This window comes from Ornithorhynchus anatinus, chromosome X1, assembly GCF_004115215.2.
Source record: "Ornithorhynchus anatinus isolate Pmale09 chromosome X1, mOrnAna1.pri.v4, whole genome shotgun sequence".
Lineage (NCBI taxonomy): Eukaryota > Metazoa > Chordata > Mammalia > Monotremata > Ornithorhynchidae > Ornithorhynchus > Ornithorhynchus anatinus.
In genome coordinates, this window is record NC_041749.1 from 83,168,636 (window position 1) to 83,182,563 (window position 13,928).

The 13,928-nt window shown below is 44.9% G+C and overlaps 1 protein-coding gene across 3 annotated transcripts in view; it reads right to left on the bottom strand.

Moving 5' to 3' along the window:
* MBTPS1 (membrane bound transcription factor peptidase, site 1) overlaps positions 1 to 11,133 on the bottom strand; it is a 49,401-nt gene extending 38,268 nt beyond the window's left edge. The window contains exons 1-5 of one of the 3 annotated variants that reach the window (XM_029050516.2): positions 11,015 to 11,133; positions 6,066 to 6,115; positions 4,232 to 4,319; positions 2,884 to 3,377; positions 1,549 to 1,806 (exon numbers count right to left, since the gene is read on the bottom strand). In XM_029050516.2, the coding sequence (XP_028906349.1) occupies positions 1,549 to 1,806; positions 2,884 to 3,052 (427 nt within the window). In that variant the 5' untranslated portion in view covers positions 3,053 to 3,377; positions 4,232 to 4,319; positions 6,066 to 6,115; positions 11,015 to 11,133. The remainder of the gene's footprint in view (positions 1 to 1,548; positions 1,807 to 2,883; positions 3,378 to 4,231; positions 4,320 to 6,065; positions 6,116 to 11,014) is intronic. The other 2 variants (XM_029050514.2, XM_029050517.2) reach the window with 2 other exon arrangements.
* Positions 11,134 to 13,928: the final 2,795 nt, after the last annotated feature.

Below are 13,928 nucleotides of genomic sequence, written 5' to 3' on the forward strand. Positions count from 1 at the left end.
AAAAACCCAAAAAACCCTAAATACACATCTCAAGTATTTTTGTTTGCCACAGTTCACCCTCTTTCCATTCGCAAAGATATGTCGCCAAAGAAAGCCATGGCAATTGTCACCTTCTCTTAAATTTCATAAGTGAAAATTCTCTAATTTGACATTAAGAGTTAAAGTGTGGGTGAATTTCACTCCCATGTTAATTATTTAGCGCTCCAATTCTGAAACTAATCACTATAATCTCATTTGAACTTTTCCAGGCTAAGCCCCAGAGGGTGTGGTGACACTAAAAAAATACCATAGTATGTACTCATGTCAGTTTCCACTAAAGAATTATTTACATAAATTGGGATTTTACTTCATTAAAATGCCCACAGTGATTCTTGGTGCTAAATTTGGATTTCGTATTGAAAATGAAACATTCTGGATGTCCCGAAAGACCAAAAAAAGCCCCATGTAAGTGTGTGATCTAGTAACATCAGCTGAATTTGGATCTGGTTTTCAGTTGTCACTCTTCAAATGCTGAGAAAATAAAGAAAGAAGAACAGGCTAGAAGATAGGGCACAGAAGTATCTAGGTAACTGAAGTTTCATAACCGATTTCCACATTTACAGGAGCAAATTATTTAACCTATAATTGGTCTGAGCTTCCACATTTATATGGACAGAGGATCTCAGTTTGGGTGCCTGGTGGACAACGGAAGAATGGAAAGAAAGGAATAATTTTTTTTTTATTTCACCATGAAAACCTTTGATCTCTCTAGGGGTATTGTCATTAATATATTATAAAACATCTTGTGTTCTCAGAAGGCGCTGGAGTGTAAATTCTCTTCTTAACCCACCTAAGGACACCCTAGATCTGTGTCAATCTGAAAATGAGTTCCACTGAAACTATCTTCTTTCAAGAATACTTAGGCCCACTTTTCAAAATGTAATTTGGTTAATTAAGCTCGTTTTGGGCAGGGAACTTGTCTACCAACTCTTTTGATTTGTACTCTCCCAAGTGCTCAGTACAAGTGCTCTGCACACACTAAGTGCTCGACACCACTGATTGAAAAATCAGATTTGGCCACAAACACAAGATAGAATTTTAGGGGAAAAGTCATCCAAATCAAACCTACAATTTATATGGCAAGAAGGAGAATGATGAGCTGAGAGCACAGAGAGCTGGAAGCCAAAGAGTGGATGTATTCAGAGCTCCTCTAATCCACACCCTGGACAGCTGTGCACATACTGTTTCATCGTTCCTGAGGCTGACCTGTCTGTGGACTGGTTAACTCCAGGAAGAGGCCAAAACTGAAATAAATTGCTTTTTCTACAATAAACCATCTCTTTGAAGCAAGGACACAGGTGCAAGGAGAACTCAAAAGCATTTTCAAGTACTATATTTGCTGCGCCGAGAAGTTCACTGGTGCGTTCATGGGTGAAAAACGCTCTCTATGAAACTCTTCGGAAGAGCAGTGATTTTGTGGAATCCGAACACAACAAAGCCTCATCTAAAAACATGAGATACATGTGAGTCTAAATGAACTCAGTTGTACTTCCATCTTAAAATACTCACATTCAGCATATTTGAGAGAACGAAAGACTTTCCTTTGGGGTGTTACTCTTTTGATGGTTGGGTGATCTTCAAGTGTCAGCACTCCAGCTTTCTGGTTCTCTTTTATCTGGATTACCTCAAAGTCGCTAGGGTAGTCGCTGGCTGGATTGTTGCGAGGTACAATCCTCCAATTTTCTATTTCACGGCTCTTCAGTGCACTTGAAATAAACTTACTTCTAGCTTTGGCTGTAAAGTATCCATTGAAAGCCACGATATATTCTGAAATCAAACACAATAAAACTAAGCATGCCATAATGTATATAGGAGCTAACTACAGAGTCTGAATTTCCATGTTTACCCCTTCAATCCACTGTATTTATTGAGTGCCCATGTGCAGATCATTGAACTAAATGTTGAGAGAGTACAACAGAATTAAAATCCAAGATCCCTACCCTCACAGACCTTACAAGAGAAGCAGCATGGCTTAGTGGCAAGAGCCCAGGCCGGGAGTCAGAGGCCACGTGTTGGCTGTGTGACTTTGGGCAAGTCACGTCACTTCTCTGGGCCTCAGTTACCTCATCTGGAAAATGGGGACTAAGATTGGGAGCCGCACGTGGGACAACCTGATTACCTCAAATCTACCCCAGAGCTTAGAACAATGCTTGGCACATAGTAAGTGCTTAACAGATACCATCATCATGATTATTATTATTATTATTATCTATCCCTTTCACTGCCAAAAGTAATTCCCTCAACACAAAACCAACCAAAAAATTCTGGACTTTATCATGAACAATAGAATTTATAATTTATACTGTTCTGGTGGGGGGTACTAACTCAAACACAATTTATGAGCCCTGTATTCCAAAGCAGGCACTCGTGATACTAAAACATTTTCCAATCGTGTTAACAGTGCATTTGCCGCTTACAGTAATAGATCTAAAATAAAACTGCCTTATGGGAATATGTGGTGATGAAAGGGAGCTAGGGGGAAAACGTTAATTTTTCACAGGTGAGAGCTGGTACCGAAAATATTACCTAAAATCCCTGCCTCTCTCTCTTTAGAACATATTCAGCTTAAAAGTGAAACTCAGCAAAGAATCAAGGTACTGATAGCATTTATTAATGTAAGTTTCCTTGACCACTCACACTGGCTGCACTCAAAAAGAGGTGGGGGGGAGGGGGCAACAAAAAGAGGTCATTGGAATAGCATGGTACTATGCACAGGCCTCTGCTAATTTCATTTTTGCAGTTAATATTAAAGGAGCAAGGTGGTACCTTTTGGCCAAAGCTACCGTGTCAGTTTAGAAAAATGATACAACTCTGCATTTTCAATCTTTAAAACAACACCATTACCATGTTCCACAACTGTTGAAGAGAATTCCACCTTCAAAGTCAGGCGGGAACAGCCTGGGCACAAGTTGGCCTCATGGGAGGTGTTTTCCAGTCGGCTGCCCAGGTGCTTTTTGCCACAGAGTAAAACCACAATCAGCAGCAACCAGATGTTTGCAAAATTCATGTTCATAAGAGGATATGGCCTCAAAATGCCATAAATACAAATCAAGCCTTTCTTCCTGGTCTATTAGTTCATTTCGGTTTCAACAAAATGTTGTCATTCCTGTGCTGTTCAACTGGATAATCTTACAGTTTTGTCCAATGTAAATAGAAGTTAAATTTCATGGTCTTTTGTGCTTTAGCCTAGAAAAAGGCTATCATTTCTTTCTTCGCTTCTTCTCCATTTTGGACTGAAGGCTTCCCTCACGCGGGGTGTGACGACTGAGTCCTGTACTCCATTTGTTTGGGGGAAGCAAGACACCAAAGAAGAATCACCAAGATGTCTGCACACCAAGCTATTGGGATGGGAAGGTAGAAAAGAGAGGATGGAAAAAAAAGAAACAAAAGAATCCATGACACATCAGTAGTCAACCTGACAAATTTTAGATGTGTTTCTTACTCTAATCACAGAGAACAAGATTGGAAAGGAAACCTTATTCATTCATTCATTCAGTAGTATTTATTGAGCCCTTACTATGTGCAGAGCACTGTACTAAGTACTTGGAAGGTACAGTTCGGCAACAGATAGAGACAATCCCTGATGGTGAGAGTCAGGGCTGGGCCTGGACATATAAGCCTGTGATTTTGATTTTTTTTTTGCTTCCACCCTGCTTTCCTTCCCTTCTTTTCCTCCTTCCCCCAACCCTCCCCACTTATTTTGCACCCTTTCCTCCCCAGTGTGTTTTTGTTGCTGTTGTTGTTTTTAAAAGAGTGTTGTGCTGCCAAGCTATCAAGCAATACTTGGTGCAGGGAGAGGAAGGAGAGAGGGGCACAGATGGGTTACCCACATCTGCCTTAGTTGGGTTATCCCTCTCCTCAAATGTCCACCTGCCCTTTTCCATAGCAGTGGGGTGTAGGATATTCTTCACACTCCCCAAACGCACAGCAACTGCTGCAAAACTGCACGCTCCGCATACCACTAGGATTGACTCTGTCAGGAATGATTTTACTTCTCTCCAGGGAGAATACACAGTTCCAATCATTGAACTCGGATGCGAAAGCCGCTAAAAACAAGTTTATTGGAAGGAGCTTGTTCCAAGGAGTGCCAAGGAAACCCTGGCTCCCTCTTGAAATTCCTAATCCCAACCATATCGTCTCCAGCTCAGGCTCCGACTCGCTCAGTTCCAATCCCCAAGTAATCATATCTCACCCACAAATCCTGAGCCCGCGCAACTCAAAAGTGGCCACACTGCCTCGAACTTCTGTCTTGCCTTATCCACAACTGCTTTCCGGGCCATCTGTGTGAACAGAAAACCTTCGGGATAATTATAAGCTCTTCACTGAATCAACGTGTAGCCCAGCTCTCCCGGATGGCATATGTACATTCCTCCATACCCAGAGGTCCCACTGACCTCAAGTGTTTGAAGATAAGCACTGCTATTAAAGCAGCCAACTTCCTTACAGTGTTGACTGATTTATCCTTCCAGAGACAAAGGTGGGGTTGATCAGGCTGGAGTATTATCACTAGGCTTGCACTGATGATGTGTGTGTTTAGCACTCAAACGGTCTCAAATACCAGACCCTACCCTCAAACAACATAAAATCTATATGAGACACAGATAGACACTCCAAGGGATCAGAGAAGGATGGTTAGTAATATGCACAACCTAGGTTTAGTTATACTTCCAGGCAGTATCTTACATCACTGGGTGGCCCCACTGCAAATAATGATTTACCGATGAAATCTATTTTCCTCTTGCACGCCACTTCCCCTCCAAACTGCGGAGGGTCTGATCTTCTGTGGATTTGGAGAACAACCAATCGGTATCCTCTTCACAAATCCCTTCATCTACTTGAAAGTAGCTAAGTCATCCACTGCCTTCTCTTCTTCAAGCTAAACAACTCCAATTCCTTGAACCTTTCCTCTCAGAACCCATTTCTCATCATATTTTTGTCACTTTTCTGGCCCCTTTCCAGTTTCTTCCTAGCCTTCTTAAAGGGCAGTGACTAAAACGGAACACAATATTCCAATAAGGCTCTGAACAACACAGAGAACAGAAGGATGGCTGCCCAAACTGTGCACGTCACGCTCCAGCTAACACATCCCGGTAGCATGTTGACCTTTAAAAAAACAAACGAGGGGGAAAAAAAAACCACACACACACAAAAGAAAAACCAGCCACATTGTAGGCTCACACTCAGATTTTGGTCAAACTGCAAACCCCGAATCCTTTTTTGCTGCATGGGTGCCTATCCTCTACTTGTCTATTTGTCCCAGTGAATTTCATATGGCTTCTGTTGAAACAATTCTTCCTGTTAAATACAGGAGTTTTTTGAGCTTTGTTTGCATCTGCAAATTTGAGCCGCATATGCTGAATTGCCAAATAGCTAACAGGAAAAAAATCAAAGTAAACAACAGACTGTAAGAATTGTAGGTTAGTTTACTGATTGGTCTCTTATTCAACCTCAATTACTTACAATATTTTAATAGTCGAATGATCAAATTAAAAGATGGGGACTAAATTCTGAAAAATGAAAAAATTTGAAGACATACTATTCCATAACTACACTACTTAAAAAAAAAAAAAAAGGTCTTTCCTTTTCTGTCTGTTTAGGAACAAAATCAGAGACCCTAAATTAAACTTTCCTCGCAGGACATCTTGCTCTGCAGTAGCACTTACATAAAGTACGTATAACCACAAATCACAGACTTACTCAGACTGGGCGTGACTGCACAGTGTAGTTAGTGGCTAATGGCTACTTGTAGTTCGGAATACATTACCCTTAAAATTAATGGTGGCTCATTTCAAGGAGATCAAATTTCCTGTAATCTCGTTTTAACTGGGACCTTTATAAATCCAAGGTATTTCTGTATTATTACGGGCGGATCTCAATTCTACAGATGACCTAGGAGTATATCCAAGCTGAAGACCTGGTGATCTGGGACCCCAAAATGCAACACTAGCACCCTGGACATCCCCACAACTCTCCCCAGGCCATGCCACCTCCCAAAACAGCAGGAACAAGCAGGGCAGCAAACCTACCTGCTGGCTTCCTGTGGTCACCAATGCAGGTTTCTTTATCCCTGTAGCTCCTGCAAGACCATAAAAACACAAGTAATCTGAAAGTGGCGCCATGAAAGCTTGGGGGAGCTGTGCAGTTTCTCCTAGCGTCCTTGTCAATAACCCCTGCCACTCCCTAAGGAAGCATGGGCAGGAAAGAATGCTGGCTGATGCCCAGGTCAGCAGGATGGCTCCTCAAAGCTCTCAAATTCCAGTTTATTCCAGGTCCCCAGCTACACAGAGGCTTCCAGAATCGGTGCCACTAACTCAGGTATTTTCCACTCCCCCGGTCACATTCATGGTTGCCCAAAGGGCACTGGGAAAAGTGGCATGGATGGATCCCAGCTGCTCCCAAAGTATTGCTTACATTGATTTCCAACCCCTGATTTAAAAAAAAAAACAAACCCATCCTGGAGTACAGTCTAGGTAAAAGAACGTCAGAGGTCAGTAAAACTGAGATCCTATTTTATTTACAGTGATTTTCTTCCCAAGCATTCAAAGCTCTTTCATTTTATCATCACAACATCCCACTGAGTAGTCAGGGCTAGGAATTGCTATCCCCACTTAGAGAGCCACTTAGCACATACCAATTACTGGAAAACAAATCCAAAGATAGAAAACTGGAACAAACCAAAGCTTTTAGGAGATTACTTACACTAAGACCAATGAAATTCAACATGAGAAAAAGCATGGTCTAGTGGAAAGAGCATAGACCTGGGAGTCAGAGGACCTCGGTTCTAATTCTAACTCTGCCAGTTGCTGGCTATATGACCTTGGGTGAGACAACTTCTCTGTGCCTCAGTTCTCTTATTCTCCCTCCTACTTAGACTGTGACCCCAGGCGGGAGAGGTGCTGTGTCCAACCTGACTTGTATCTACCCCAGCTCTTAGAACAGCGTTTCACACCCAGTATGTGCTTAACAAATACCATAAAACAAAACAGAACAAACATGAGCTGTACCCGAACAGGATTTCTTTTAGTTTTTTTTCTATATGTGATGCTAAAAGCAAGCCATAGATGGTTGCAATCAAAATGGTGAATAATAGGATGCAAATGGCATTTTGAAGATAGATCAAAACAGTTGAGGAAAACTGAAAAGACCCAGCAACCCCAAGGAAAGGGCTCTGGCAGAAAGAAGAGGCAAGTAGACAAAACAGTAACATTGTCTAGTCTCACTTCCAGATCACACCTAATGAGCAAAATAATTGTGTCACTGGCTCATCCTCAAACCGAAGCATGTGTCTATTTTACAAAACTGGACTGTGAAGGCGGTATATTCATGTCCCATGTACGATCACCACACCGTATTGCTGAAGTACAGTACAGTCAGCTCTGCTATAATGTATGTTTGCACTACATCTTTTGGATAGAACACAAATGCAGAATTAGGATATGTCCTTCCAAAAACACGCCTCTTGCCTGGAAACGGTGTGATATGCTGGTCAGAAAGAAACTTGTGTATGGGTGTGGCATCAGACACTAGGTATGACAACCTAAGTCTATTTTGACACCGGTTTCTGCAAAAATAGAGCTCTCACATTATAGGAAAACTATTTTTATAGAGCAACGTGCATGATAGCCATGTCTATATCAGCAAAACAGTACAGACTGAACTAAGTACACTGTCTTGGGCGGGGGGGGGGGGGGGGGGGGTGTCAAAACCCACAGCAATTTGAGTTTACTAAACATACAGCATGCTGTCAGCTTTGCAAGAACACGGGCTTCCAATACGCACTTTGGGTAAAATGCTGTTGAGGAATTAGGGGATGCTTTTCAGACAACAGGCATCTATCTAGATGAAACATGATGCGATGTCAGAATAAACAGCTGGCATCATCTGGCCCGTACCACCAGTCAAGGCATAAGTAGGATGGGATTTCTCCTTCCACAAGGTTCCTTGAGATTGCATCTTCCGGGTCAAAGGAGAACTTAGACGGTGAGCCCCAAGAGGGCCAGGGACTATGCCCAAATTGATTCTCTTGAATCTACCCCAGGGCTTAGATACAATGCCTGGCACGTAGTAAGCATTTAGTAAGTATCATTAAAAAAACCAAACAAAACCCAAAACACCTGACTGTGTAGTGTTAGCCCCACATAAATATGAACATATTGTTCACTTGGGCTTTGTAGACAACACAGCTAAAGAATCTCAGAAGCCCTAAAATGAACTATTGGCCCAATACAGATTCAGTTCTAATACATAATAGCATGATGAGTGCTCTGTACACAGTAGGCATGAATGACTGATGACAGAACATGGCATCCATAAAATGTCATTAAATCACTTGCTTTAATTACAAAATTTTAAGAGCTAACACATTTTTAATGCATTCTGATCCTAAAATGACAACCTGCCAACTTGAAGCGAGAGAGGAAATCAATAACCTTTTAAAGCAATAACCTGTTTTGAAACTGAGGCTTGGGGAAGTTAATCACTACATGAAATGATTATGAACTATGTTATACAGGGCAACCGAGATAACTACTAAAATTTGATACCAGACCCTACCAGGAATCAGACCTCGAAAAGATAATTTGTTTTTAAAGGTCAAGGCTAGTTTGTTACGCTAAGATAGGGTTAAAGTCTATTAGACAAGAAAAAGTTTGATGTTTAAAAATCTACTGACTCATACTGGCATGCAAAGAATCAGATATAACACATTACAGAGAGAAGACATTACCCAAATCCAAAATAGTTTATTATGCTGCTCTCATCACATTTTTAATAATAATAATAATAATAATAATAACGGTATTTATTAAGCACTTACTATGTGCAAAGCACTGTTCTAAAGCACTGGGGGGGGGGGTACAAGGTGATCAGGTTGTCCCACGTGGGGCTCACGGTCTTAATCCCCATTTTACAGATAAAGGAACTGAGGCTCAGAGAAGTGAAGTGACTTGCCCACAGTCACACAACTGACAAGTGGCAGAGCCGGGATTCGAACCCATGACCTCGGACTCCCCAGCCCGGGCTCTTTCCACTAAGCCACGCTGCTTCTCATGCATCTCTGGCAGAGACTGGATTAGCACTTATTGAACATCGTATAGTTCTCCTACCGAGGTCACACTTGCCAGAGGCCACTGCCCAGGGCCCAAGGAGGCCTGAAGCGGGAGCTGAGGGATACTGCGGATCACTTCCCAATAGCCGCGGAGAAGCAGCGTGGCTCAGTGGAAAGAGCCCGGGTGTCAGAGGTCATGGGTTCTAATTCCGACTCTGCCACTTGTCTGCTGTGTGACCTTGGGCAAGTGCCTGCACTTCTCTGGGCCTCAGTTACCTCATCTGGAAAATGGGGATGAAGACCGTGAGCCCCACGTGGGACAACCTCATTACCTTGTATCTACAGTGCCTGGCACATAGTAAGTGCTTAATAAACACCATCATTATTATTATTCCCAGCCCCGGCTGAACCGACGCATCTGAAACGGGCCCACGCGGGGCTCCGGGCTAAGGGGGTTATAGGAGAAAACCAATTCTGCCATGCAGGCCTAACTAACCTCGGGGTTTTAGCTGCTCAAAAATATCTTTCCTTAGGATTGGACCGGAGGTGATGGGTCGCACTGCGTGTCACACTCTGCTCTGAAAGATATCGCAGGTACATACCTAGATCCAGACATACAAAGCTTCCACCTTCCGGGTCCCTATCTTGCTCCCATTGTGGCCCCTCTCTATTTCTCCAAGGCTTTACTCCCTGCGGACCCGATCCTCTAGCGTAGCTTAGTGGAAAGAGCCCGGGCTTGGGAGTCAAAGGTGGTGGGTTCTAATCCCGGCTCCGCCACTTGTCTGCTGCGTGACCTTGGGCAAGTCCCTTCACTTCTCTGGGCCTCAGTGACCTCATCTGTAAAAATGGGGATTAAAAAATGTAAGCCCCACGTAGGTCAATCTGATTAACCCGGATCTCCCCCAGCGCTTAGAACAGTGCTCTGCACACAGTAAGCGCTTAACAAATACCATAGTTATTATTATATGCCGCTCAATATTCCCACTTTCTCTCCCCTTCTAAAAACAACACGTTGTTGGGCACGGATCGTCTCTATCCGTTGCCGAATTGTACTATTTCAAGCGCTCGGTACAGAGCCCTGCACACAGTAAGCGCTCAATAAATACGATTGAATGAATGAACAACTCCTTAGATTGGGAGCTCCGCGGGGAGCAGAGACCGCGGTCCGATCTGAATTTCTCAGCGCTTAACACATTGCATATATTACTAATAATATGAAGCCCCCCCCCCCAACACACACACACACAACCCTCTCTCCGCAGCAGAACTGTAATATCCCGAACTGATCCGGCGTTTTTCTTCCCAGCGCTTGGACCCTCCCAAAGCCTCTCTGGCAAAGGACGAACTTGGGAGTCTAAAGGATTAAGAGACACGAGACATGGACTGCGTCTCAACCGATTTGCTTGGATCCACCCCGGCGCTTAGTACAGTGCCTGTCGCATAGTAAGCGCTTGACAGATGCCCCGATCACTATTATTAGAGACGAAAATGCGCCAGGGGTTCTCACTCGCACCGACTCTCAGGTCCCAGATTTTTCCTCAGCAGACCGCACTCCCCCCCACCCCAACCCCCGCCAGGCCTGGGATCCCCGGAACCGGGAGATGCTACCTCGGGGGAGAGGAGGGCGACCGAGGGGAGCGGGAGAAAGAAATCGGGACCAGGGAGGACAGCCCGGAGAACGTAGCGAAGTGCAGGAGGGGGAGGATGCGGTGGAGACGAAGAGACACGGAGGGGCAACACTGACAGCTAACACCGCACGATCCTTTTGACCCTCCCCCCGCCCCCCGCCGCACCAACCGCAGGCCCCGCTGCGGGACGGAGCGGCGAGGTGAAGGAGACAGCAAGCCGGCCGGCGTCGGCCACACATTCCACGGGGGGGGGGGGGGGGTGGAGCTGGGAACGGCCGGGGTCGAGTGGAGGAAGGCGTACCTGCTGCTTGGGTCGGTGACCAAACGGCCCCTTTAAGCCCCGGCCCCCCGGCCGCGGGCTAACGGAGCGGCGGCAGCGCACGCACCTCGCCCCTCCATTTTGGGCTGTTTACGACCAACTCTCGCGAGACCCAGCGGCCGGCCGAGATGACACAGCGCCGCCGGCCGCTCGGGGCCCAGGGCTCGCGACGGTGCGCGCGCCCAAAGCCGGCGCCGGGCACGCCGCCCTCGGCCGACTCACGTTCTCGCGATGGTCTGCGTCAGGAGGCAGGGCCAGTGGGGAGCTGCCAAGTGGATTGGGAGAAGCGATCGGGCTGGGGTAATTGGCTGCCCTTAATAATAATAATGTTGGTATTTGTTAAGCGCTTACTATGTGCCGAGCACTGTTCTAAGCGCTGGGGTAGATACAAGGTAATCAGGTTGTCCCACGTGGGGCTCACAGTCTTCACCCCCGTTTTACAGATGAGGTAACCGAGGCCCAGAGAAGTGAAGTGACTTGCCCACAGTCGCACAGCTAAGTGGCAGAGCGGGGATTCGAACCCATGACTCTGACTCCCAAGCCCGGGCTCTTTCCACTGAGCCACGAAGGAGTGGGGCTCGTTGCTGCTTTGGCCCCAGCACGCTCTTTTCCCTATGAGACACCTCCAAAGTTAAAGTCTAACATCCCCCCCACCATACACACTTCTGTACCTATCCTCACGGTTGCCTCCCCTACCTGTAACTTCTTTTAAAGTCTCTCTCTCCTTCTAGATTGTAAGCTCCTTAAGCGCAGGGATCATATCCGCCAAATTCTGCCACTTGGCTGCGTGACTGTGGGCAAGTCACTTGACTTATCTGTGCCTCGGTTACCTCATCCGGAAAATGGGGATGAAGACTGTGAGCCCCCCGGGAGACAACCTCATTACCTTCTATCTACCCTAGGGCTATGAACAGTGCTTGGCACATAATAATAATTGTAATGTTGGTATTTGTTAAGCGCTATGTGCCGAGCACTGTTCTAAGCACTGGGGTAGATACAGGGTAATCAGTTTGTCCCACGTGAGGTTCAATGTCTTCATCCCCATTTTCCAGATGAAGGAACTGAGGTTCAGAGAAGTTAAGTGACTTGCCCACAGTCACACAGCTGACAAGTGGCAGAGCTGGGATTTGAACCCATGACCTCTGACTCCCAAGCCCATGCTCTTTGAGCTATGCTGCTTCTCTAAGTAAGCGCTTAACAAATACCATCATTATTATTCCATTGTAATTTCCTAAACAATTAATCACCGATATTTATTGGGCCCTTATTTTGCACAGAGCATTGTACTGAGCGCTTGGGAGAATATCGCCAAAAGTCCTAAGGTCCCCTAGTGAAAGGGCTGGAGACAGTAGCCAAGACCCTAAACAGGTCTGACATAGTCCTTACCCCCCCCCTTTTACAGATTCATTCATTCATTCAATAGTATTTATTGAGCGCTTACTATGTGCAGAGCACTGTACTAAGCGCTTGGGATGAACAAGTCGGCAACAGATAGAGACAGTCCCTGCCGTTTGACGGGCTTACAGTCTAATCGGGGGAGACGGACAGACAAGAACAATGGCACTAAACAGCGTCAAGGGGAAGAACATCTGGTAAAAACAATGGGAACTAAATAGAATCAAGGCGATGTACAATTCATTAACAAAATAAATAGGGTAACGAAAATATATACAGTTGAGCGGACAAGTACAGTGCTGTGGGGATGGGAAGGGAGAGGTGGAGGAGCAGAGGGAAAACATGAGGAAACTGAGACCCAGAGAAATAGGAGGGTAGTAGGACCTATTGGAAAGAGGATGGGCCTGGGAGACAGAGGCCCTGGGTTCTAATACCCACTCTGCCATTTATCAGCTGGGCAACCTTGGGCAAATCACCTTAAGTTTTCTGTGCCTCAGTTCCCTCATTTGTAAAATGGGGATTCAATACCTGTTTTCCCTCCTACATAGACTGTGAGCCCCAAGTGGGACCTGATTACCTGTATCTGCCCCAGCACTTATTACGGTTCTTGGCATATAATAAGCACCTAACAAATGCCATTATTATTATCATTATTATCTGACTTGGTCAAAGTCACACAACGGGCAAATGTCAGAGTTGGGATTAGAACCAGGTACTCTGATTTCCAGGCCAGTGCTCTTCCCACTAGGCCATGCTGCTTCCCCTTCTGCTCCAACTTTGCTTCAGTGGGAACTGGCTTAATATAGGAACTGTGTCATCTTTGAAAAATAAAAGATTACATGATCTTTAAATGCAACCTAATTTGATGTCCAGTGTTTTTGTTTTACTTGTTATATACTTCTGAATTCTATCATCGGGCAATTTAAAGGTGTGATTTAAATAGCTAGTTTCACCTTTAATTGTATTGTTAAAACAGGGAAGCAGCGTGGCTCAGTGGAAAGAGCCCGGGCTAGGGAGTCAAAGGTCATGGGTTCGAATCCCAGCTCTGCCTTGTCAGCTGGGTGACTGTGGGCAAGTCACTTAACTTCTCTGTACCTCAGTGACCTCATCTGTAAAATGGGGATGAAGACTGTGAGCCTCACGTGGGACAATCTGATTACCCTGTATCTCCCCCAGTGCTTAGAACAGTGCTCTGCACATAGTAAGTGCTTAACAAATACCAACATTATTATTATTTTTAACTTCCAAATGAAATGCAAGTTGTGAGTACAGTGAGAGCGTTGGCAGGTAAACCCCCAACACGACTTCAGGCCAAAATGAAAAGAAGTTTTCCAAGGCTGAGAAAAATTTCATACCACCCACATTTTACATAGTGTGTACTCAAAACCCATTCTAAAAACTTGTTAGCAGGAAATGAATCCATCTCCACAAGACAGTACAGTAATACCTTTCAAATTAGGTATCAGAACTAAGAGTGGTCAGAAACAATGGGATGTTCACT